Source organism: Erythrolamprus reginae, chromosome 3 (assembly GCF_031021105.1).
Source record: "Erythrolamprus reginae isolate rEryReg1 chromosome 3, rEryReg1.hap1, whole genome shotgun sequence".
In the NCBI taxonomy this organism is placed as follows: Eukaryota; Metazoa; Chordata; class Lepidosauria; order Squamata; family Dipsadidae; genus Erythrolamprus; species Erythrolamprus reginae.
In genome coordinates this window covers 77,912,936-77,940,181 of record NC_091952.1, presented here as the reverse complement: position 1 = coordinate 77,940,181, position 27,246 = coordinate 77,912,936, and the positions used below count along the sequence as shown (strand labels likewise).

The window sequence follows — 27,246 nt, the reverse complement described above, 5'->3', positions numbered from 1 at the left end:
TGGGCGGGTTGAATAAGACGTCACTGAAGCCATTGCCCTACTACTGGCAGGAGAGCGGGGGTTGCTGGGAGTACATCCGGGAACCGGGGTCGTTCATTGCCTTTTTGCACGATGGGAGATGTTTCAACGCGGGAACAGCTCAGTGTATGTATGATTCCGCGCTCGTGCTAAACGCGCCGCGCACGCCGGTTATCCACATATTTCGCGGCTGCGGTGAATCAAATGATTCGTGATACCAAAATGTTGTAACGGCTGCTTCCTTTCTTCGCACGACAATCTGCAACTAGTGGATTCATTTGGGGAATTCATGTCAAGATGCGCCTGCAATGACTCTTAATATAGACCTGAAAATATAAAAAGGCCACGCTTTTAAAAAAAAAATTAATTTTCTATTAATTTGGATTTTTTTTTTTTGCTTCATGAAAAATCCTGAAATTGCCACTGGCAGATCCTTTGCTTTTAACGAAGAAAGGAGCCGTGATAAGTGTGCATAAGTGCAAGGGGGCGTGCATAAGTGCACCAGAGTGCCTTCCGTCTCCTGCCCTAATGTTTCTTTTTTACTAGTATCACGTGTATAAATACTATTATATCTTTGTATACCACCAATACCTACTTGACAAATAAGTAATGTTTCAAGGGGCTGGATTGACATGGGAAGCTAAGCCATAAGGCAGTTGCTTTGCACGTAAAGGTGTGCAAATCCAGTAATTGTGATTTACGAAAGGTGGCATTGTATTCTTTTGTGAAGCCAACATTGTCTGTCATTCAACAATTAAAATAAATAATAACTTTATCACTAAGTTTGTGTATGAAACCAGCCAGTATGTTAAGTCCTGAAATTTATTATTATCATTATTATTATTATAATTATTATATTTTTATTTTATTATTTATATTATAATAAATCATGGGCTTCCCTAGGTATGCCCATGTTACACCAACACTCCGCAGTCTGCAGTGGTTGCCAATCAGTTTCCGGTAACAATTCAAAGTGTTGGTTATGACCTCCAGGACCACCTTCTGCCGCATGAATCCCAGCGACCTGTTATGTCCCACATAGTTGGCCTTCTACGGGTCCCATCGACTAAACAATGTCATCTGGCGGGACCCAGGGGAAGAGCCTTTTCTGTGGTGGCCCCGACCCTCTGGAACCAGCTCCCCCCGGAGATTAGAACTGCCCCCACCCTCCTTGCCTTTCGTAAACTCCTTAAAACCCACCTCTGCCGTCAGGCGTGGGGGAATTGAGACATCTCCCCCAGGCCTATACAGTTTATGCACGGTATGTTTGTGTGTATGTTTGCTTTTAATAAGGGTTTTTTAGTGTTTTAAATTATTAGATTTGTGGACATTATTTGACATTGTTTTTATTGTTGTTGTGATCCGCCCCAAGTCTGCGGAGAGGGGCGGCATACAAATCTAATAAATAATTATTATTATTATTATATTATTTATTATTATTATTTATTAATTATTATTTTATTTATTATTAATATTATTATTATTTTGCAATTTTATCAGGAGAAGGGGATAGACTAATGAAATTTTGCTGAATTGCTTAGTCCTGGAAGATTTCTCCTTTTAAGGAATTGAGCATGGGAAATGGAGATTCCGCTGCTCATAACTTTAGAAGGAAAATAACTTTTAGTTTTTCCCAATATAATGACAACCAGATATTTTGGAATTACAACTTTCGGAGGTCCCAACCAATTTTTGGCCAAGTTGGTTGGGAATCATAGAAATACTAACACATCTGAAAAGTAGGAAGTTGGGAATCTGAGGCTAAGGATTGGGGCATGTTTAATTATATTTTTATCCCATTCATCCCCAATAAGGTCAATACTGCATTTGCATACTTTATTATATCAGTATGCAATAATTGATCAGTTCTGCAACTGAAAAAGCTTATCTATTAGAGCAGTTCTAATAAGATAATTAAAATATCCTCCAAAATAATCGCAAATTACACACATGAAGGGCATCAGTGATCAGACTAGCTAGCATGTCAGGGAGAGAAAGAGTTAAATGTAACCCATCTCAATAAAAGTGATGGACTGAGCCCCCTTTCCCCATCCTCTTCATTACAGTAGATAGTACTTTTAAATAAAATGCTGTCCAAGTATGTTAAAACTCTTTTAGATACAATTGGCCTTGTTTTCCTGTGGTGGAGAAATACAGAACTTTTGTGGATTGACAACTGTACATGCCTTTGAAAACTGATCCATAGGCTAACCCCATGTGCTAATAAAACTTACAGAACATGTATTGTAAATGTTCATCTGTGTGAATGGAGATTTAGAATCAGAATTTGTCATCTCTTTCCAGTGTGCTTCACTCTGCCTGTATAGATTTTGAGATCACTGACTTCCAAGAGTGAATTCATCTATGATTATAAAAGTGCTCTCTTTCCCACAGTCTCTGGATTATTTTAGTGAATTTGCCAATCGTAATGTATTTTTAAAATGTGTTTGTGCACCATATTGCATCTAGTTTGATATGAAACAAAGTTTTTTAATGGAGTAACCTGAGGGGCTCCCTTGTTTGCTGGCCCCTTGGCCAGTACCCAAGTCAAATTGGCAAATTCATGCTTCCTCTTTTATTGTTATTGAAATATAAGAGCAAAATAAAGTTTGTGGAAGCCTGGTCATCCTGCCCGTAGTATGAGAAAGGATGGGAGTTTGTAGAAGAGTTTTTTAAAAAATCTAAGAAAAGAAATGATGATGCTGAAATTGCCCTATTTTGCCCCTGTTCTGTCTCCAATTCTCATTCCTGGGTGCTAGAAGAAGTTAATTTCAAATTAACTCCCCTTGTGCTGAGGACCTATAACAAATAAGCAAGCAACAAAGATGATTGGGGGACTGGAGACATATGAAGAACAGTTGCAGGAACCGGGTATGTCTAGTTTAATGAAAAGAAGGATATGATAGCAGTGTTCCAATATCTCAGGGGTTGCCACAAAGAAGAAGGAGTCAACCTATTCTCCAAAACATCTGAAGGTAAAACAAGAAACAATGATTGGAAACTAAACAAGGAGAGAAGCAACTTAGAACTCAGGAGAAATTTCCTGACAGAACAATTAATCAGTGGAACAACTTGCCTCCAGAAGTTGTGAATACTTCAACACTGGAAGTTTTTAAGAACATGTTGGACAACCATTTGTCTGAAGTGATGTAGGATTTCCTGCCTAAGTAGTGGGTTAAACTAGAAGACTCCAAGGTCTCTTCCAACTCTGTTTATTCTATTCTATTCTATTCTATGGTTAAAAACTATTTCAGTTATTCCACTGTGATCTCAATTTAGATGTATGTGACATATTTCTATATAACTGAGTATGTGTGGGCCAAATGTGGCCAGAATTTTTATTTTTAAAAGTCATGTTTCTCTTTTCCCAACCTTGTCCCATCCATCAAAATTGCAAATGTTTGATCTAAAGTTATTTGATAATTTGTGTGTTGATTTATCTCTCTCTCTCTCTCTCCCTCCCCCCCTACCAAAGATCTTAAGATGGAGAACAGCAGTAAGCATTGCTTGGTCTGTGCTATTGCTTCCTCTGTGTGTGGCCGTGTTCATCACCATTACCAGTATCGACCTCTTCCATCCTATTCAGTGGGTCACAGGTATGTACCAAATGTATCCCATGTTGGATAAAGGAGCTGCAGAATAATGCTGCTGCATAGTACTTTGTTGTATTTAATCACGCTGCTTCGTACTTATTATGTTTATAACACTTATGCAGCATTTCAAATTGATTGTCACATCTCTGATCATAGTTTAGGATAACCTCTAATTAATTTAATTGCAGGTTTAGTTAATGAGAAAAGCCATCTGACAAAATGTTGTCAATTTAAGAGGAACTGCCAGAATAATTTACTTGCTTTTCGTCAGCTCTTAGCTTTTATTAAAGTTAGATAAAAATAATATTTTGGGGAAAGCCCAGTAAAATTTTCTCTTGCATGCATGGATTGGACATGCAACTATGGGCACTGAGTTGCGAATTGTACTAGAGACTATGGAATCTCTGTTGGCCTCTGAGCTTGGTTGTTTTTAAATAGACCTTTCATTATCCAGTTAGGTAATATCTTCAGTGCAGAGAATCTTAGGGCATTATTCAGACTTATAGGTCCTAAACTGTTGTTACGGTTATAGTTGCTTTATAGTTCACTTTTTCTGTTCCAGATTCTTTCAATGATTTGTATACATCGTGTGTGCTCTTTTGCATACTACTGCTATCTGCGGTGATACTGGTAATAAATGTCTTCAATGTTCAGTTTCACACAGGTGGGTACTGAAAGCCACATTGAATATGATGCATTGCCTGACCCTGATCAGTGTCTTAGTGTCTATGACCTATAAAGCCCTACATGGCATCGGACCAGATTACTTGCAGGACCGCTTCCTGCTGCATGAATCCCAGCGACTGGTTAGGTCCCACAGAGTTGGCCTTCTGGACAAGGTCATTTGGAGGGACCTAGGGGAAGAGCCTTCTCTGGGGGGGGGGCAGCCCTCTGGTATCAGCTCCCCTCCCCCGAGGTTCGTATTGCTTGCACCCTCCTCGCCTTTCATAAGAGTCTTAAGACTCATTTCTACCGCCAGGCTTGGGCTGATTGGATCTTAACCCCTGGCCAACGAATGATTGTATAGTTGCTGTACGAATGGGTATGATTGGTTTTAATATAACCAGGGATTTTAGATAGTTATGTAATTTAAAATTTAATTGGATTTAATTTTATTGCAACCTACTGTTTTTATATGTTATAAGCTGCCCTGAGTCTTTGGAGAAGTCTGGCATAGAAATCATGAATGAATGAATGAATACATTTAAGCTTCATTTCAGCCTTAAGGTCTCTCTTATTTCTTAAAGACAAATTGAGTTTTCCCAATTGTTCCTTGAATCATCAGCATCTAAGTATTTGTTAAGGAGTGTGCAGAGTGATCTCTGAGTTGTCAAAGAGGCACATACACAGAGGAAACATGGAGTTCTAGCAGCTGATAGCCCAGAGACACGAGTAATGGTTCAGTCAAACAAACGTGATACATTAAAGGATATAAAATATTATATATTTTGGCAAATATCTTAGTCAAGTTGAACAGACCTAGTCATACGCAGTCACATCAGTTAATAATTTTCAATACATATACAATACTATAACCTTACTTGTTCAGCTTACAAATACATAAAGCAGCATTTAACACCCAGATCTTACTACAGCAATCACAGAGAACAGAAATAGCAGAGAGATTCAGAGAGAGAGAGAATCACGCTTCTGGTTCCCTCTTATGGCAATCCATAACACTAACTCTTAAAACTATAGTGTTTCAATACATTTAAGCACACATTGTTAGTTGCTTTATACAGGTAGTCCCCGGGTTACATCCTCCCCGACGTACGATGTTTCATCATAACGACAACCCGGGGACAGCTTTGAAGCCACCGCTGCCGCCTCCATTCAGGCAAAGGGATTTCCGTGGTGGGTGGCGGCTTCGGAGACCTTACGGAGATCCCCTCGCCCGAACGGAGGTGGAGGCAGCTTCAAGGGACCAACAGCCGGTCCTTCTCGGCGCTGTGCTGCTGTAGCCTCTGAGGCTGCCCACCACGGACAACCCCTTGCCCAAACGGAGGCGGTGGCGGCGGCAGCCTTGGAGGCTGCAGCAACGCAGCGTTGAAAAGGACTGGCAGTTGGTCCCTTGAAGAAGCCGCCGCTGCTGCCGCCACTGTGTAAGTCGGAATATTCATGTAAATCGGAATATTCTGACTTACACCAAACTCGGCTTACGACGGGCTGGGGGAACGAATCCCCGTCGTAAGTTGGGGACTACCTGTATATTGCCAAACCCAACCAGTTATGTATATAGAATTAACAGAGTTCTCACCAAGCTGGCCTTTATCATTGAAAATGTCTCTGAAGGTGGTTTGATGGGCCAGGGCGGTTCGAATATGAATATCTTTTATATTAAGAGCTAACCAATATTAAAATAAATGGGGGTGGTTGGAATGCCATGGTTTGGAACGTGATGCAATAGGAGAGAAACTTAAGGGAGTGTTTTTAGGAGGAGATGGTTAATGTCATTTTCTTTCCTTTGCAGTTGTGCCTTCTATTCACTGCTCCCGATTAGCCTTAATAAGCAAGATTATCCACCCGCAGCAGGTGATCCATTCAATTGCCCATGCTGTGATGGGGATGCTGGTGGCTTGGTGTGCTGCAGTTATGACCAAGGGGAAGTTCCTCTTTTTGTCCATGCCCTGCACAGCTACCACTACAGAAAGGTAGAATCCCGAATCTTTCCGTTTATACGTATTATGTAAAAATGAATAAAAACAACATTGGCAAAAATGTTATACAGTAATACTGTTTACACACTTTGGCCCATCCAGAGTTTTTCTCAGATCGGTTCTCTGATCTTTGTTGTCCAGCAACAGACAAGCCATAATGGATGGCATAGCAGGCTGGTGGGTGTGTTTCTAATCTTTCCCCACAGCAAAGAGGGAATGCAAATTTTTGGGTTTGGACATCATGGTTTTTTTGCCTTAATGGCTTAGCTATTCATGTATGTTGTATAAACAAGGCCAATAGTGATCCTTCTCTGCTACTCCCTCTATTTCAAGTGTGGAAATAAACACAAATAATTTTGTTCAGACCAATTGCTTCTTTAGGATTAAATCGTTGTAAAAAAAATGATTGGCAGCCGTAAGCAGAAATATTTTCTTTCTTGAGTAGAACTCACATTGAGGCTTCTTACTTCTGAGACATTAATCACTGAGAAAAAACTATTTTCACTGCTATTAATTACAGTCCTGTAATATTTGAACATCCCTGTCAGATAGTGGCAGCTAAGGCACTTATGCTGTAGGAAAGACCTCATGAAATTTTGCTGTTTTGTTTTAAAAACAAGGGGAATTAGTTTACAAAAAATCCCTTCCAAAAGTGCCAAATGATCATGTATTTAAACCAGCTTTCTCCAGATATTTTTGAACTTTATCGAATGAAAATTCCTGGAGTTCTGAACTCAGGATATCAGGCAGTTTGCAACATTCCATATAGATCTTTTTAAGGAGTGCAAAATCAGATACAGTAGTACCTTGTGATATGAACCACTCGCCATATGAACTTTCAGAGATACGAACCTCTTCTTATGAACTTTTTCCATCTTACGAACCCGCTGTCCGAACGCTGAACCCGGAAATTTGGTAAAAGTTCGGGTTCGGGTGGCCGGCGAGAAGCCCCGCCGCCCGGCTGTCGCCTTTTGAAACAGCTGGGGGACTTCTCGGCGTTCTCCCGAATGCCAAACCCGGAAGTTCGGCCAAACTTCGGGTTTGGGAGGACGCCGAGAAGCCCCCCCGGCTGTTTCAAAAGGCAACAGCCAGGTGGCAGGGCTTCTTGGCTGCCACCCGAACTTTTGCCGAACTTCCGGGTTCGGCATTCGGGAGAACACTGAGAAGCATCCGGCTGTTTCAAAAGGTGACAGCCGGGCGGCAGCACTCAGCGGAGTGCCATTTTTGCTTTGTTGTTTTTTCTTGCACGCATTAATTGATTTTACATTGTTTCCTGTGGGAAACATTGTTTCATCTTACGAACTTTTCGCCTTACGAACCTCCTCCGGAAACCAATTAAGTTCGTAAGACAAGGTACTGTACTATATTTTTGAAAGTGAATCAAAAACTAAAATTGCTTTTTTGCTGCAGTGCTGCTGATGCTGCCCTTGACGCATGCCTGAATGAGTATCATCTCTTCCTTTTACTCCTTGGAGCTTTTATGGGTTACAGTTACAGTCTTCGATACCTTGTCAACAATTTGAACTACCTCCCATTTCCTGCCATACAAGTAAGTTCATAAAATGCAAGTGCATGAAGACCTGACACCCAGTGGTGAAATCCAATTTTTTTTACGAGTGGTTCTGTGGGCGTGGCTTGGTGGGCGTGGTATGGCTTGGAGGGCATAACTTAGAGGGTGTGGCAGGGGAAGGGTACTGCAAAATCCCCATTCCCGCCCTACTCTGAGGCCAGCCAGAGGTGGTATTTGCCAGTTCTCCGGACTACTTATAGTTTCTGCTACCGGTTCTCTTTAAAAAAAAAAAATAAATTATTAATTTTTTTATCATAATAACTGATACACACTACATAAACCATAGTGCACAGTGATATACTTCCACCACCCAACATTCAGATCCCTCCACCAAAATGAGAGGGTACCTTATTTATAGCATTTTAAACCAAGAACATTACAATATTTACAAATTATAGAGAGATTCCAGTTTGTTCTTTATACCTTGTCTCAAACTCTACTAATTTTAACCCTGTCCCATCAGTTCCTGCACTTTATTTTCATTAATCACATTCATCTTTATATCCATAATTTCAGACAATGTGTTCTACCATGTACCGACACCAGTTTTGTATTGTCCATTTTGTTGCATTAATTAATTAATTAATTAATTAATTAATTAATTAATTTGTATGCCACCCCTCTCCGTAGACTCAGGGCGGCTCACAACAGTAATAGAAAAAACAATGTACAATACAAATCTAATAATTAAAACTAAAAACCCATAATTTAAAAAACATGCATACAGCATACCATACATAAACAATATAGGCCTGGGGAGAGGTGGATTTTAAGGAGTTTCCGAAAGGCCAGGAGGGTGGGGGCAGTTCTAATCTCAGGGGGGAGCTGGTTCCAGAGGGTCGGGGCCACCACAGAGAAGGCTCTTCCCCTGGGACCCGCCAAACGACATTGTTTAGTCGACGGGACCTAGAGAAGGCCAACTCTGTGGGATCTAATCTAATTTGCCTAGATCAAGTTTATCTATTTTGGAAGATCTGCTTAGTCATCAGCAAAACCAGAAATGGAAGACTTGTTATATGATGGTACCAGACTGTTTTTTAAAAAATTGGAACCAAACATAGAGCTGCATGAATTCACATAAAGTTGCAAGGATGTTAGTGCAGTTTAAAATTCAAGTAGAGAAGAAGTAGTTCTGTGTACAATAATTGGGAGACGTGACTGATCAATAATATGGGGAATAAATGAGCTCTAAACGTGGACAAATAATCTGATATTTATCATTTCCACTATCAAATATGCTGCTATGTGTAAAATACACCATTCTTTCTTAGACGAAGGAAAGATCTTAGCATAGTCTTGGGATGATAAGGGAGACCATATGTCAAAATGTATGAAAAAAAATGATTTTGTCGAAGTACACTTACTATAACATCCTTGTACTGAGTGCTTCTCATGGGATATGTCACAAAGCGATAAAGCACCTATAAAAAGTATATTGATGTATAGCTGAATGTGTAAATCAGAGTCCTTGCCCTAGCTAATAAATATTTTACTGTATTAAAGTAGGAAAAAAATAAAACTTTAACCTGAAGCTTTATTAGGCAAGCACCTGTAATGTGTCATTAAAGCATGAAAAAGTCATCACGTTCAATAAATATATTCCATTCAAAAATATATGTATATAATTTTTTCAGCAGTACAAGTATCTCCGCTTCAGAAGATCTCTTCCACTGCTGGCAAAACATAGTTGCGTGGAGTCGCTTTATATGGTTAGGAACTTCTGTGCTGTTTATTATTTCTTTGGTAAGAGTTCGTTCTCTATCCCTTCCTTTCCTGTTCTGCAAAACGATAGAAAGAGGTGAGGCAATGAGGTTGTTTTTAAAACAGGATGAATCTAACTTTTGGTCCTGGGATCCATGAAAGAGGAGTTATTGCAACTGTTCCTTTTCTTTTTTTCTGTATATCCATATGGGCAATATAAATGTGGGAGGAGCCTATCTATTGCATTTACTGTACAGTAGTACCTCTAGATACGAGCTGCTCCACATGCGAGTATTCCAAGTTACGAGCTGCGACGCGAGCGAAATTTCTGTTCGACACCCGAGCTCAAATTCGGGATACGAGCCGAGCTTCCACTAGGTGGCGCAAGAATCTCCTTGATTCCAGTTATCTCGGGCGAAAAACAAAGTCTAAAGGCATTCGTTCGAGATGCGAGTTGATCGACTTACGAGCTCGGGTCTGGAACGAACTAAACTCGTATGTCGAGGTACCACTGTATATGGTGCCCTCTTTCAGAAGCAGAAGATCTATGTCCACAACATTCCCTCTCATTGTTTCTCACACAGCAACCTTGTGAAATAAGATAAGAGGCGAGAGTGATTGATTCTGCTAATGACTGAGAATGGACTTGAATTTATTTCTTCCAAGTCTGAGTCTGATTGCCTTGAGTATCATTATATCATTCTGGCTCCCTGGAAAAACTGCCCATTTGGGGGAATACAACAAGATTGTTCCATGTGATTATTTTATTTAAGCTAAGTATAGCAGCTAATTTTCAGTAACTCAATCAGATGACATCTATTACTATGACTTTAGAAGTCCAAGTTAATAGAGCATAGAAAAACGTGTTTTGCTACAAGATGCAAGAAATATTTCTTTGGGTGTTGTTAATAATGTAAAATGTAAAAAAATGCATCTGTGTATAAATGGTGAGAGGAAACTACTTGAGAACAAGGATCACTCTCTCCTCCCCTTCATAGTGATACTTTTGTTTTCATTTTGATAGTATTGGTACCACCCTTAAGATGTCACAGAAGGAAGATGTGTCTTTCTCAGTAGGGTCCAAATTCAGTTCTTTTCACCTGGAGCAGTCTATACATATATGAATGTATTTATATCGTGTTGTGATCTTGACATAATGAGACTTTGAAATCAGTGGAACAGGTTTATTATAACCCACCATGCCCCGTGGTTAGTGCTCAGATTATTCTAACTGAATTTAGACCCAGACCAGTATATTAAAAATCAAACACTTTGGGTTTTGTATTGGCAGTATAATTTTTTGCTTGAAAGTTATGCATAATTTACCAAAGCAATATCTGCTGTGATGTTACCCATTGATTGTCCTGTTTACGATTTCTCAGGTTATATTCCAAAGACATGGATAATGACCACAATGAACCTTCGGGTTGATAGGTTAGTACCTATAAACATGTATTGATGTTGAATTGTATCTTCCCTACTCTGTAAACTATAAAAAAAGCAATATAAGTGCTTCCAATTAAGTTCACAGGCTGTGATGAAGTGTAGGATAAAATTTGCTTCTTAAGTATGTTTTATTGGTGAAGACTTAAAGTGCTTTAAGAAGGGATTATATTCTAAGAATGTATCTGTAAATTGAAAGGACTCTGTACAATGGTTTCAAGGGACACATATTTGCAGGTGACAGCATGAATCCAATAGGGCTATAAACTATTTCTGTGAAACATTTAGAAACATAGAAGACTGACGGCAGAAAAAGACCTCATGGTCCATCTAGTCTGCCCTTATATTATTTCCTGTATTTTATCTTACAATGGATCTATGTTTATCCCAGGCATGTTTAAATTCAGTTACTGTGGATTTACCAACCACGTCTGCTGGAAGTTTGTTCCAAGGATCTACTACTCTTTCAGTGAAATAATATTTTCTCACGTTGCTTTTGATCTTTCCCCCAACTAACTTTCAGATTGTGTCCCCTTGTTCTTGTGTTCACTTTCCTATTAAAAACACTTTCCTCCTGAACCTTATTTAACCCTTTAACATTTTTAAATGTTTTGATCATGTCCCCCCTTTTTCTTCTGTCCTCCAGACTATACAGATTGAGTTTATTAAGTCTTTCCTGATACATTTTATGCTTAAGACCTTCCACCATTCTTGTAGCCCGTCTTTGGACCCGTTCAATTTTGTCAATATCTTTTTGTATCTTTTGTATCTTTTTGATAACATTAATAAGTCAATTCCTTAAAATGTTTTTCATAAAAAACAGCATATGCTGTATTTTTTGGAGTATAAGACGCACCAGAGTATAAGATACACCTTAGTTTTGGGGGACGCAAATAGGGAAAATCCAATCTGCCTATTCATCTGGCTAGTCCTCAATCTGGTCAGCTTCAGCACATTAGTTTGCTGGTTTTGAGTGCACATCCTTGCTTTTTATTTGGATTTCTATACTTTTTATTTGGATTTTTATCCCCTGGTTGTGGATAAAAAATAGTTTCTAAAACACTTCACTTCTCTCTCTCGTTAGAGAGAGAAACAATGAGAAAAGCTTTGCTAAAGCATGCTTCACTCCTTTGCACCTTGTTAGGACTGAAAAAAGGCAGAAGATCACTTGCTAGCAAAGCAGGGAAGATCCTTCACTATTAGCATCTCCTTAGGGTTGAAAAAAGACTCAGCTGATTGTTGGAGGGAGCAGCAATAGAAAAAGCAGGCAAAGGGAAGATCACCTAAGCACCTTGTTAGGGTTGGAAAAAAGCTTATCAAAAACTACATTTGGAGTATGAGATGCACCCTAATTTTCAGCCTCTTTTGGGGGGGAAGTGCATTTTATACTCTTAAAAAATACGGTACTTATTCTAAAATATTGGTGATGATATCAACTCAATAACCATATATTGAACAATCGTCAACCAAACTGACTGAAAATGCATCTTTGTTGTGCTTTTGATAAATTAATAGTAATAATAATAATAGTAATAATAATAATAATCCGAGTCTGCGGAGAGGGGCGGCATACAAATCTAAATAATAATAATAATAATAATAATAATAATAATAATAATAATAATAATAATATTTATTAGATTTGTATGCCGCCCTTCTCCGAAGTCTCAGGGCGGCTCAGAGCAACAATAAACAATGTACAACAAATCCAATAATTAAAACTATGGCTAAAACCCCCTAAACAAACAAACAATACTACTCAGTCATAACCATACATAAATCTTACTAGCCAGGGGTTGGTTGTATATTCTTACTAGCCAGGGGTTGCTTGTATATTGGGAAGGAAATAAGCTCTTCATTTTTATTTGTTTATTTGTCTTTCAGCAATCTCCCTCTTCTAGACACAGTGGCTGGTCTTCTGGATTTGTCTCTCCTGTATCATAGCTGGTTATGTGGCTTGTTTCTACTCATGACTTGGTACATTGCATGGCTTCTCTTCAGAATTTTTTCAACTGAGGTGGGTGCCAAAGGCCCCCTGCTACACAAACACACTCTCCCTGCTCTCAAAGTAGCTTTCTTTTCAAAAACCCGCTGTTTAATACAACTTCTGCTATAATAAAGTCAACATCATGGCATTATTTTGAATAACGAACATTGCCATCAATCCGTTGATTTTGCTACTTTGACAAGGTTGCAAGTGATTATTGTGTCTTAAGTACCATCAATTTAAAGATGAGTTCTTGGTCTTGCTTCAGCTGCAGTGTGTTCTATTTTCAGGCACATCACTTTCCTGTCCAGCCAACTTTTGCAGAAGAAGCAGACCAGTGTTTACCTAAAATCTTAAACAACAACCCCCCACCTCTTTTAAAGGTATGGCTTTGTTTGGATGCGGAAGCTGCCAGGTGGTATGATTATGTGTGCAATTATAATAGAAATAATACAAGGAGAATTTGGCAACAAAATTGAGTTTTTAATTATTCGTTGGCATGTCAAAATCACAAGTTACCTGTAGCTTATAGAATAGAACAGAATAGAATTTTATTGGCCAAGTGTGATTGGACACACAAGGAATATGTCTTGGTGCATATGCTCTCAGCGTACATAAAATAAAATATACATTTGTCAAGAATCATGTGGTACAACACTTAATGATTGTCATAGGGATCAAATAAGCAATGAAGAAACAGTATTAATAAAAATCTTAGGATATAAGCAACAAGTTACAGTCATACAGTCAACATGGGAGGAAATGGGTGATAGGAATGATGAGAAAAACTAGTAGAATAGAAGTGCAGATTTGGTAGAACGTCTGACAGTGTTGAGGGAATTATTTGTTTAGTAGAGTGATGGCGTTTGGAAAAAAACTGTTCTTGTGTCTAGTTGTCTTGGTGTGCAGTGCTCTGTAGCTACGTTTTGAGGTAGGAGTTGTGTCCAGGATGTGAGGGGTCAGTAAATATTTCCCCACCCTCTTTTTGACTCATGCAGTATACAGGTCCTCAATGGAAGGCAGGTTGGCAGCAATTGCTTTTTCTGCAGTTCTGATTGTCCTCTGAAGTCTGTGTTGGTCCTGTTGGGTTGCAGCACCAAACCAGACAGTTACAGAGGTGCAGATGACAGACTCAATGATTCCTCTGTAGAATTGTATCAGCAGCTTCTTGGGCAGTTTGAGCTTCCTGAGCTGGCGCAGAAAGAACATTCTTTGTTGTGCTTTTTTAATGATGTTTTTGATGTTAGGTGACCAGGTCTTGAGATATGATAGAACCTAGAAATTTGAAGGTCTTTACTGTTGATACTGTGTTGTCTAGTATTGTGAGAGGTGGAAGGGTTTCTCTTAAAGTCTACCACCATTATAGAAGCTAGATTAGCACCTTGTCCATTCTCAAAGCCAAGCAAACTGCACTATGTCTTAATTCAGTTTGTGAATCCACCCATATGTTCTGATTGCTCTTTTTAATGTTTTTTTTAAAGAAACTGTATGATTATGGTTCAACTCTGGAAATTAGAAAGCAAATTAAGTCATCTTTGCATTATTTCTAAAAAAAAATATTTCTCTGTAGTTTTTGGCTTTACAGGACCTGATGTTTCTTTCTCAATATTCTTCCGTGCGTCGTCAAGAGGTGTTTAGCCTCAGCCAACCAGGTACTTGAAAAATTACTGATGTTTTACTAAGTGAAAAAGGAGGTAATAAAGAGTGTGAAATAAATTGGTTTCATTTGAGAAGAGTTTTGCGTGCATTTGATATTTTGGATGTGAGTATGACGTAGCTTTACTCTTTTATTATGAATATTTAATATTTACTTATACAATTTTATAAAACCACATATTTTGGGGAATTCGAAGTATTTAAGGTCAGAAGAAAACTGGCTAAGAAAATATCTTAAGTTTTTTAAAAAAAATATTTGTACTTTTTGTCCATTGGTGAATATAAAGAGGTGTAAAATAGAACATGACAATTAGAATAATTACCTTGCATATTTTTCCTAAATTTTTGTTGGCCAATAAATCCATATATAATATATCAGGTTATCACTTCTGACATTCCAGTATGTGTAGGCTTGATTCTGATAACCTAACAGCTTAGGAACATTAGAATCCTGATCATATTATTTGGAGATGTAAATTCCGTACCGCAAACATTGCTCTATTAAATGTTGTCCGATTATGTATATTAGATTAGAAAACTATCTCATATTGTTGATTGATGCTATTACAACAAATGATTATTTCTGTTAGTATTAGTAAAACATTTTTTGTCAGATAAGTGGTATTATTTCTGTTCTAAATCTGTTATCATAAAATCAGAATTGAAGGGACTTTAAATTATTGTGATAGGTACTCATTGGCATTCTGTGTATTGCTGACAGGTGGCCATCCATACAACTGGACTTCAATTTGTGGGGAGTGTTTGAACCTACTAAGTGATCTGACACAAAGGCTGATAATCCAACAAGAGATTGCCGCTGCAAATGGAAGATTGAAACAGCCATCTGCAGGAGACTTGACACAGCCCTTCAGTTCTCCAGGTAATGGGCAGTGTTTAATCCAACACCAAATCTGAGTTGCCAAGATGATTGCTAGGTGGCAGCAGAGAGATAATTGGTTCCGGGGCCACCATAGAGAAGGCTCTCCTCCACATGCCCGCCAACTGACATTGCTTAGTCGACGGGACCCAGAGAAGGCCAACTCTGTGGGATTTAATTGGTCTCTGGGAGGTGTGTGGCAGGAGATCGTCCCGTAAATAGTCTGGTTCTAAGCGTAAAAGTAGTCTAATTTCAGTTATTCTATGTTTTACCTTTTGGGGATTCCCCCCCCCCCCCCACACACACACAAATTCGAGAATGTAACACTTTTGAGAGCAAATATTTTCATTCTTATTGCGTGTCCACGATAACCTCCAAATCAGCTCAAAAGAAATATGTGGGGCCACTTCTTTAGATGAGGGAGTCAGGGTTAAAGTGGAAATAATTTCACATTCTCAATTCTACTCTCAAATTCCTGAAATAAATTGGCCCCCTTCTTTCTGGTAACATCGTAAAATAATCTTCAAAGATTTCAAGACTGAAAGGCTCCTAGCTACTTTAATCTTTTAAACCCTGTTCATTTCTATTCCGTGCCCTTAATATAATATCTACCATGTTGCCCCAAAAATAAGACCCTGATTTATATTTTTTGAACCCTGAAATAAGCACTTAGCTTATATATAAAACGGTTCTAAGCCAATTAATAGAATAGTTAATTTTAAAAATTATCTTAAAAACTAAATATTTAAAATCAAACAATCACATGCATACTATCACATCCAACACAGATAATGGCTGGCACTATACCGTGCTTCCCCAAAAATAAGACATTCCCCAAAAGTAAGCTCCCCCCCACCCAAATAAACCATATAACACCCTGTGTTGGATGTGATAGTATGCATGTGATTGTTCGATTTTAAATGATTAGTTTTTAAGATAATTTTAACATAAACTGCTGTGGTTTATAAATCACAATTTATAGCTTAATTTGGGCTTCTTCAATAAGCCATGGTTAAGACAAGCCATGACTTATAGAAAAATGTAAATCCAATAATGAATCTTCAAGTTACACCTGCAGATTATGTGGTACATCATAGATAATGGCTGGCACTATACCATGCTTCCCCAAAAATAAGACATTCCTGAAAAGTAAGCTCCCCCCACCCAAATAAACCATATAACACCCTATGATGTACCACATAATCTGCAGGTGTAACTTGAAGATTCATTATTGGATTTACATTTTTCTATAAGTCATGGCTTGTCTTAACCATGGCTTGTTGAAGAAGCCCAAATTAAGCTATAAATTGTGATTTATAAACCACAGCGGTGGAATTTAGACAACATGCTAAATCAAACCCAATATATTTAATCACTCTCCCACTTTCTGTCTTTGTAAATGTCCTTTCTGCAGTACATTTAATAATAATCACTTCAGCTGCTATACAGTTATATATAAACATCTATTTAAATTGCTTCCACAATCTGTTTCAAAATGTGAATCTAGAAATGCAAAATATTGGATAGTAGTAAGATATTTCTCAATAAAGTCATGTTTAATTAATCAAGCCCATTCTGAGAAGAATGATAGTTTAATATTGATTTAGCACAGCCACTTCAGAGCTTAGCAGTCTTGCTTTTCTGGAAATTGTACTAGTAATTATTTTGTGTGTGTTTCATACAAGTTACGAAAGGAATCAACTCTGTTTTTCGCTGCATCTGAGTTAGCAGCTTCCATTTATTTTGTTGGTGCAAGGCATCCTGAATGTAGCTTTTTAAAATATGATTCCTTGCTTGGAGCAGCTCCTGAAGAAAGCTCATTTCAGACGCCAAGGACCAGCATATTTCCTCGAGCCCATACGCATTCCCTGCTTAAATCGTCTCTGTTGCCCTTAAAAACATCACCTGCATCTGATCTTGGAAGCAATTTAGGATCACCTTTTAATACTTCCCTTTTGGGTCATAAGCCTGGACTGTTGGAGTTAAACTCTCCTTGGCATGGATCTGTCCAAAGTCCCCATATTATGAGAAGAGGACCAAAACTCTGGACATCAAATTCAGGTAGGAAATATTATTATGTCAATTTTGATCTTGATCGACCAGTAAGATCATTATTAAGGAACTTTGTTTTTTTGAAAATAACTTTTTTTAAAAAGAAAATGGGATGGATTTTTCTTACAGATCTACAATTGACAAGCTTCCCTGATGAACCTCAGCCAGTAATGGTGGTTGCAAAAGATGCGAAGGAAGTAGCAGGGCCAGGTTCTTTCTATATGTGGTTGCAGAACAAGAAAGAACAGGTATTACCACGAACCATGCAGTATATTCGTCTGCACGGTATATTTTCTTTACCAGGTGGTCCTTGGTGACGACCTGTTGGCTTCCCCATTGACTTTGCTTGTGGGGACTAGTGTGAAGATGGGTATCATGTGACCACTGGATAGTGTATTTACAAGCCAGTCACTGAGTGCCCAGATTCTGATGATTGTAGGACTACTACAATGGCTGGAACTCCAAGGATTGATCATAGGTACCACTTGCTAAGCACTGCTATAAGTTCAAGCAGTTGCTAAACCAGTGGTTGTTAATCAGGTTCACTTACATAGTGCATTTCGTCTTCTTTTTTTTACATGGGAAGGATTAATTCCAATCATTTTAAGACTTGGGTATATTTATAGCTCAGGATCATACCCAAATAGCACAAAGCTCCTTGATTCAGCTGATTATTTTGATTAAAGGCGGCCATGACGCAGAACATAATTCATAGCATCATATTTATATGCAGGTCCAGCTAGAGTGGCAGAGAGAGAACTCCAGGAAGCTAGTTTAAGTTTTGGTAAAAATGCATATTTTTTTATTATTATTATTATTATTATTATTATTATTATTATTATTATTATTATTTATTAGATTTGTATGTCGCCCCTCTCCGTAGACTCAGGGCGGCTCACAACAATAACAAGAACAATGTTAGAACAAATCTAAAAATTTAAAAAACACTAAAAATCTCATTATTAAAAACAAACATACACACAAACATACCATGTATAAACTGTATAGGCCCGGGGGAGATGTCTCAGTTCCCCCATGCCTGACGGCAGAGATGGGTCTTAAGAACTTTACGAAAGGCAACGAGGGTGGGGGCAGTTCTAATCTCCGGGGGGAACTGGTTCCAGAGGGTTGGGGCTGCCACAGAGAAGGCTCTTCTCCTGGGTCCCACCAAACGACATTGTTTAGTCGACGGGACCTGGAGAAGGCCAACTCTGTGGGACCTAACCGGTTGCTGGGATTCGTGCAGCAGAAGGCGAACCTCGAGGTGATGAGGGCATGAGTGACTGTGAGCAGTGAGTCCCGGTCCAGTGTCCCTCAAGCCACCAATTTTGAGAAGAGGCCCATTTAAGACAATGATTTGATGTATTCTTAGAAATCCAGTTGTGCTCTGTTTTCCACTCAAGTACTGGCAGTTGTCGACTTACAACCACAATTGAGCCCAAAATTTCTGTTGCTAAGTTGAGACATTTGTCAAGTGAGTTTTGCCCTGTTTTAAAACCTTTCTTGCCTCATTTTGTTTGTTTGTTTATTGGATTTGTATGCTGCCCCTCTCCGGGGACTCAGGATGGCTCACAACATATCAAAACAATATACAATATACATATCAAAAAAGTCCAATTAATATAGCTAAAAACCTTTAAAAACTCTTAATAACATTTAAAATCATTCATTCCCATTCACACAGTCATTAATTCTATACTTGTCGGCCAGGGCGCTACGGTCTAATGGCCCCAAGTCTGGCGGCATAGATAGATCTTTAAACTTTTACGGAAAGTGAGGAGGGTGGGGGCAGTGCGAATCTCTGGGGGGAGCTGATTCCAGAGGGTCGCGGCCCCCACAGACAGGGCTCTTCCCCTAGGTCCAGCCAAACGACATTATCTAGTTCAGTGTTTCCCAACCTTGGCAACTTGAAGAGATCTGGACTTCAACTCCCAGAATTCCCCAGCCAGCAAATGCTGGCTGGGGAATTCTGAGAGTTGAAGTCCAGATCTCTTCAAGTTGCCAAAGTTGGGAAACACTGATCTAGTTGATGGGACCTGGAGAAGGCTGACTCTATGGACCTAGCTGCTTGCTGGGACTCGTGCAGCAGAAGGCGGTTGTTAAGGGAAATCCCTGCAGTTGTTAAGTTAATAACACAGATTGACTTTGCTGGTCAGAAGGTCATTAAAGGTGATTACATGACCCCAGGACCCCACAGTTGTCATAAATATGAATCAGTTGCTAAGCGTCTGAATTTTGATCGCATGACCAGGGGGATGCTGCAATGGTTATAAGTGTGAAAAATGTTTATAAGTCACTTTTTTTCAGAGACATAACTTTGAAAGGTCCCTAAATGAACTGTTGCAAGTCGAGGACTTTTCTGTATAGCAGAAAAGATTTGGTTAAAGCTTACAACTGGAATTATATATTATTCTGAATTGATATATCCTTTAGTTCTTCATAGATTTCTTCTTCTTCCAGATGAAAAATTTCCTGTCAAAACGAGTTCTGATAATGTATTTTTTCAACAAGGTAAGACTGCATGTGTAACTCAATCATTGCCCTTTTTAGGATGACAAGTATTCTTACTAATAGAAATAGCACTTAGCATTTATCTCCCTAAGAAACCTAGCAATATGGTAAATTGAATTCTGAAGGTGAAAAAAAATCTTTACAGCCCTCTCTAAGCAGTGTAAAACAGTGCTTTACAGCCCTCTCTAAGCAGTTTAAAGAGGGTCCTCATTTACTCACCTCAGAAGGATGGAAGGCTGAGTCAACCTTGAGCCTGGTGAAATTTAAACTGCCAAATTGCAGGCAGCCGGCAGTCAACAGACGTAACCTGCAGTACTGCACTCTAACCACTGCCACCATGGCTCATAATGCTTTTATTTAACCCTTAAACTAGAATTTTGTACAGTGATTTTTGAAATGATACTTTGGAAACTTATATTTTAACTACTGATTTAAATTTTAATAATCAACTGAATTTATCAGCAACCTGGTTTTCAAGGACGTTAGAATTAATCAGTTGAACACTGAAACTATTAACACATTATGTACTCTTGATTAAATTTGCTATTAGTATTTTAAAATCTGCAGCTAACTTCATTGATTAATTTGCAAAACATTTTACTCTTCAGCACCCTGAAGCATCAGTCCAAGCACTGTTTTCGGATACCCAAATGCATATTTGGGCTTTGGAAGGTAAATAATCTATTCATTTTCCTAAAAAAAGGAGATTTTTATATATATATGTTTTCGTAGATTTTCACGGGTACAGGTATGACGGTCTTGGTATATTCGGGTTTCTTCCCATGTAGGATTTGGAAATTTCTGGCGACGTTTCGACGAGATCGCACTCGTCATCTTCAGGCTGGTGTTTCTGTCCTTGTTCTAGGGCGAACACTGCGAGACCTGAGCTGCCTTCTCGAGATAGAAAAACATCCCCAAAATATGAACAAGCGGGATGATACCTCCCGCTTACCAGACATCTGGAAACCAGCCCTCAAACGTATCCCAGCCATAGAAACCAGACTCAGAACACACATTGCAAAACAATCAAGTAGCCTGCAAGACCCAACTACTCAGGATATCACGCCTAATCTACAACCATTAACTAATCAGCATACCTCAGCTACATCAACGACCCCAGATGTTATCCCACTGACTCACCAGAAAGTTTCTACACAGCAGGCAATTGCTGAGCCATCAAACCACACCCAGCCACCAGTATTTATAGAAGGAAGGCAGCTCAGGTCTCGCAGTGTTCGCCCTAGAACAAGGACAGAAACACCAGCCTGAAGATGACGAGTGGGACCTCGTCGAAACGTTGCCAGAAATTTCCAAATCCTACATGGGAAGAAACCCGAATATACCAAGACCGTCTCATATGTGTGTGTGTGGGGGGGGTATATATATATATAATTTCAAAGGAAGATTACAAAACATAATAAAGAAAATAAACAATAAAACACTATACTAAAAGCTTAATGAACCACTAACCCCCCTTATGGAGACAGATGGTAGACCAGTGTACAGGATATTGCTTTTTTCCAGATTCTCTTCTATTTTTTCCTGTCTTTCCTCCAGTCTTTGGAACTTTACTTATCCAGGGGTTTGTAAAAAAATGTGTTTAGATTTTGGACTCAGGCAGAGAATCCTCCATTGTTAATGAAGAATGGCTTGCCACACAGTTTTCATAAAAGCCTTGAACAAGACATTGAGGAAAATATCTCCCTTACAAAAGGCCACTCACTCCGATCGGACTCTGAGCGGCTAACAAGTATAAATACAATATAAGTAAAAAAACCATTTAAAACATCACTAAAATCACATGTATTATAAAGCCATACTTGCAACAATCAGTCTTATTGATTTGTTATAGTACCTAAAATGTTTCTTGTTAGTGCACATCGCAGCGCCTGGAATTCTCGCAATGACCGCATTGGCTGGGAAATTCAGAGAGTAGAGATTTAGGAATCCATTGGCTGTTAAGTTAAGAGGAGGCTGGTTTTGCATTGTTGGAAAGGAAGATTGGTGAAAATGAAAATCAAACCTCCGTAAATTTGAGTGTCTCGTGACAAAACACTGCAATCTTAAATTTCATGACATTTACCGTATTTTTCGCTCTATAAGACGCACCTGCTGATAAGACGCACCTAGATTTTAGAGGAGGAAAATAGAAAAAAAATATTTTGAGCCAAAAAGTAGGCTAAAATATTTATTACAATAACACTGCCCTAGGGGAATTGGGAAAATATACAAACAGTACTTGTTTTTGCACAGAAAACATTTGAGAGCTTGACTGTCGTGAATATTCTAAAACAAAACATTCCTTTCCACAATATGACAATAGCACAATTTGATGAGTTTAGTTGGAAAATGGGAGGGCTGTATATTTTGTTGTAAAACAGTTTTTATTTGAAATCCACTTATGTGGCTGCAAAAAGTGAAAAAACAATGAAATGATAAATAGCTTTATGAGTCATCTACCACCATTTTCAGTAAGTTGTTGAGTGGCAATTGACCATTAAAGAAATACACCTCATCCAATAACCTCATCAGTCTTAATGATTAGCATACCCAGAGAGGTTCACCCAAATTGTTATGCCACAAGAAGTTTTGACTGCCTAATCTGCAAAATTTTCAATTTTGGTTTGTAAACTGCAGATGTTTCAGGACAGCTCATTAAGCCTTTCTTTTGTAATTTGAACTTTAAACATGATTTGTTAAGGAAAAATTGAATCTCTCGTTCAGGCTCTGCTTGGCTGCGGTGGCCAAGCTTGGGAAGCGGGAAAGCCAAGAGCGCACAGCCATGAGGAGTGCGGGAAGGGAAAGTTAATAAGGTTACCCAAAACAACTGAAGTGAGAACGGCAGCAGCTGTTGTCGCTTCCCCTTGGCTGCCGCATCTCTCCGCCGACCGGCTGCGAGCAACTGGCTGGGTTTTGGGTCTTCGAGACCTCCCCGCCTCCTGAAGCGATTCCCGTAGCCTTCCCAAAGGCTCGGAGCCGCCAACGCTCCTCCAGTGCCGCTCCGCCTCCTAGACGGAGGCGTCCCCCTGCCCAGCACTTCCGGAGGCCGAAAGGCGCGGCTCTCTTCGGGGTTGGGAAGAGGAGAGGCGGCGACAGAGGCGGCGGTCTCCAGATGAAGACCGCCGCCCCCCCTCTGCTCCAGCGCCTCCCCCCCTCCCTGCCTGCATCTTCGCTCCATACGACGCGGCTGATTTTTCATCCTACTTTGGGAGGAAAAAAACTGCGTCTTATGGAGCAAAAAATACGGTAATCGGTTGGAATTAAAAATTACTCTTTCTTTCTGAAGGTTTATCCCATCTTGTAGCAGCCTCATTTACTGAAGATAGGTATGGTGTGGTTCAGACAACACTGCCAGCAATTTTGAGTACTTTGCTAACTCTTCAGGAGGTAAGAAGCCTTAATTCTTTTCACAGTAAAGAAGTATGAAGCCGTAACATGCTACTAAAAAAGATTTAATTTTCTGATTCCTTTAAAGTCTATTTAAATGTTTTTCCTATGGTTAAATAGGATACAGTGATACCTTGTCTTACAAACTTAATTGGTTCCGGGATGAGGTTCTTAAGGTGAAAAGTTTGTAAGATGAAACAATGTTTTCCATAGGAATCAATGGAAAAGCGATTAATGCGTGCAAGCCCAAAATTCACCCTTTTTGCCAGCCGAAGCGCCCGTTTTTGCACTGCTGGGATTCCCCTGAGGCTCCCCTCCATGGGAAACCCCACCTCCGGACTTCCATTGCCAGCGAAGCGCTTGTTTTTGCGCTGCTGGGATTCCCCTGCAGCATCACAAAAATACGGAAGTCTGTGTTCAGTTCTGGAGACCTCACCTACAAAAAGATATTGACAAAATTGAACGGGTCTAAAGACAGGCTACAAGAATGGTGGAAGGTCTTAAGCATAAAACGTATCAGGAAAGACTTAATGAACTCAATCTATATAGTCTGGAGGACAGAAGGAAAAGGGGGGACATGATCGAAACATTTAAATATGTTAAAGGGTTAAATAAGGTTCAGGAGGGAAGTGTTTTTAATAGGAAAGTGAATACAAGAACAAGGGGACACAATCTGAAGTTAGTTGGGGGAATGATCAAAGGCAACATGAGAAAATATTATTTTACTGAAAGAGTAGTAGATCCTTGGAACAAACTTCCAGGAGACGTGGTTGGTAAATCCACAGTAACTGAATTTAAACATGCCTGGGATAAACATATATCCATTGTAAGATAAAATACAGGAAATAGTATAAGGGCAGACTAGATGGACCATGAGGTCTTTTTCTGCTGTCAGTCTTCTATGTTTCTATGTTTCTAAGTCCAGAGGTGGTGTTTCCCATGGAGGGGAGCTTCAGGGGATTCCCAGCAGCACAAAAACGGGCACTTAGCTGGCAACGGAAGTCCGGAGGCGGGGCATCCCAGTGGTGGCGGTGGGTTTGTAAGGTGAAAATAGTTTGTAAGAAGAGGCCAAAAAATCTTAAACCCCGGGTTTGTATCTCGAAAAGTTTGTATGATGAGGCGTTTGTAAGTTGAGGTATCACTGTATATTGGTTATTCTAATGTGTTCTTTTTAATATAAAGATTGTAATTCAAAGCTTAAATTGTGGGTTTTCGCCTTTTGTTTCAATCTGAGTAAGCCCAGAATAGAACAGTAGTATATAATTTTTTTACATAAGCCTATAAATGTTGTCAGTATGTTTCTTTATTGGGTTTTTTTTTCATTCTAGGTTATGGACAAACACTTCAAACTTCCTCATGTTTCCAGCAAACCTCCCAAAACGTCAGGAAATCTTGCAGACACTTCCTACAAGACCCTTCGATTTGCTTTGAGATCATCACTAAAAACTGCAATCTACAGGATAACCACAACCTTTGGAGAACATTTAAAGTGAGTTTGGAGGGTCTAAAAATGTATTAGTGTTCATTTCCTAATGTTCTGATCTAAAAACTGTGATGGATTATTATTCGGAAAATGGGAGGAATACTATCTACAATACTTTGAGCTCCTGAATAAAAGATAAACTTTAATCATCACATTGAAATGTCTATAGAGATTGTCAAACATCTAGGTCCACAAGTCTTAGAATTGCCAAGTTTGGAGACCTCTGATCTAGGTCATGGTTGTTCCAAAGACCTTTTTCCAAAAAGCAACTGGCCTTTTTTCTTTGGTTTTTTTTCTTTGCAAACATTTCACTTTTCATCCAAAAAGCTTCTTCAATTCTAACTGGTGGGGAATAGAAGGATTTACCGTATTTTTCAGAGTATAAGGATAGAATAGAAGGATTTACCGTATTTTTCAGAGTCTGCGGAGAGGGGCGGCATGCAAATCTAAATAATAAATAAAAAAATAAAATAAATAAATAAGATGCACCTTTCCCCCCCCTAAAAGAGGCTGAAAATTTGGGTGCGTCTTATACTCCAAATGTATGTTTTTTGAAGCTTTTTTTCCCGTTCTAATGAGGCGCTAACAATCTTCCCAGTTCTTACTGTCTTGCAGGGTTTTTAAATTGCTACTCTCCGAAGAAGGTTTTTTTCCCCAGTTCTAAGTCTTTGCAGGCTTTTTTCATTGCTACTCCCTTGGAAGAAGGTTTTTTTAGCCCTAACCATGGGATGTGCAATGTGCAAAAGCTGATCAGACTAAGGACGCTAGCCAGATGGATAACTGGTAGGCAGATCCCCCCCCCTATTTTCCTCCCAAAAAACTAAGGGTGCGGTATATGCTTCTGGATATAACCAGATGACTGCAAAGAATATATAAAGAAAAAGACCAAGGAAGGTCAGTTGCCTTTTGGAAAAAGCACCTTCATAACATCCCAATGAGATTTAATGCATTGTTATATCAAATAAGTATGAAAAGAAGAGCAGCAACAACTAAGCCTGTTGTATCTATCTAAAAAAAAAAAGGTTAAAAAATAGTCTATACTTCAGCTGACTTTGTATTGAAAACAGTTTGGAGTGAGCTTACCGTATTTTTCAGAGTATAAACCGCACCTTAGTTTTTGGGGAGGAAAATAGGGAAAAGAATCTGGCTATAGTGTCCTTAGTCTGGTCAGTTTCAGCACATTATTTTATCCCCTGGTTAGGGCTTTTTAAAAAAAACTTATGAAAGAGCTTGCAAGCCAGTAAGAGCTGGGAACATTGTTAGCACTTGATTAGGGCTGGAAAGAAACATTCGGAGCAAGTAGAGAATGAAAAAACCCCCCTACAAAGACAGGGTTTGGAAAACATTCTTTGCAGAGAGTAACAATGAAAGAGCTTGCAAGCCAGAAAGAGCTTGCAAGCTGGGAAGAGCTGGGAACATTGTTAACACCTGGTTAGGGCTGGAAAGAAACTTATTCAGAGCAAGTTAGAGCAATGAAAAAACCCTGCAAAGACTTAGGTCTTGGAAAACATTCTTCGCAGAGAGAAACAATGGCAGCCTGCAAGGTAAGAGCTGGAAAGATCGTTAGCAGCTACTATAGTTAGGGCTAAAAAAAGAGCTACATTTAGAGTATAAGAGGTACCAAAATTATCACCCTCCTTTTGGTGTGTTTTATACTGTGAAAAATACAATAAATACATTCAACTGAACATGCTTGAGATCCTTAAATTCAATGTGGAAAGACTAGAGTAGAGCCAGCAAGGCAGGTAGTGTGGAGGCTGCCTTCTGGAGGCAAATGCTCTTCAGACATGTGTTCTCAACAAATGTCTAAATAGGGCTAAAGCCATACCAGGATTAGAGGAAATAATTGACATCTGAATTTGCCTTCTTAAGTTTCTTATTTCAGATCCCTTTTCTTCAGCCAAGGTTATTTAGAAAATGTTCCAGGAGGTCATCACAACTTTTGATAGTGTGTATTTTAGAACAGGTTTTGCAAATTAGGTTTTCTAATCTCTCTGTCTCGCTCTCTTTTTTTTTTTAGTGCTGTACAAGTGTCTTCAGAGCATAAGAAAAGACTGCAGCAGTTCTTGGACTTCAAGGAATAATAGAGAAGCCAAATAGTATTGGAGATGGATAGCAATCTCGGGTCAAAACAAAATTAAAGTGACTTAATCTATCATACTGACTTCTCAAATATGTACTTTTTTTCTTTCTTTTTGGCAACTCATAAGTTGATGTGTATGTATTTTGTAATACATATACATGTATTTTTTTAAATTTTTGGATTGTTTTACTCTGATATTTTGTATAATAAAAAGATATTTAAACTAAA

At 39.0% G+C, this 27,246-nt stretch overlaps 1 protein-coding gene across 2 annotated transcripts; it reads left to right on the top strand.

Moving 5' to 3' along the window:
• The first annotated feature begins 16 nt into the window (after positions 1-16).
• NDC1 (NDC1 transmembrane nucleoporin) lies at positions 17-27,246 on the top strand. Of its 2 annotated transcripts, none has more exons than XM_070745944.1 (18): positions 17-144; positions 3,494-3,614; positions 4,174-4,275; positions 6,082-6,262; positions 7,679-7,817; positions 9,473-9,581; positions 10,922-10,973; positions 12,867-12,999; positions 13,260-13,352; positions 14,540-14,621; positions 15,347-15,505; positions 17,306-17,563; positions 17,684-17,802; positions 20,015-20,065; positions 20,674-20,737; positions 23,352-23,452; positions 24,781-24,941; positions 26,956-27,246. In XM_070745944.1, exons 1-18 carry the CDS (start codon positions 112-114, stop codon positions 27,017-27,019), a joined length of 2,022 nt encoding a protein of 673 aa, XP_070602045.1. In that variant the 5' UTR covers positions 17-111; the 3' UTR covers positions 27,020-27,246. The 2 variants fall into 2 exon arrangements, with proteins under 2 accessions (XP_070602045.1, XP_070602046.1); XM_070745945.1 differs by having other exon boundaries at positions 69-144; positions 9,476-9,581.

Excerpts from the sequence above, each read along its gene's own strand:
- NDC1 (XM_070745944.1), top strand. The coding sequence starts at position 112 with ATGGGAGATGTTTCAACGCGGGAACAGCTCAGT. Across the intron at positions 14,622-15,346 it reads GTTTAGCCTCAGCCAACCAG|GTGGCCATCCATACAACTGG; the intron begins GTACTTGAAAAA and ends TATTGCTGACAG. Across the intron at positions 23,453-24,780 it reads CTTTGCTAACTCTTCAGGAG|GTTATGGACAAACACTTCAA; the intron begins GTAAGAAGCCTT and ends TTTTCATTCTAG.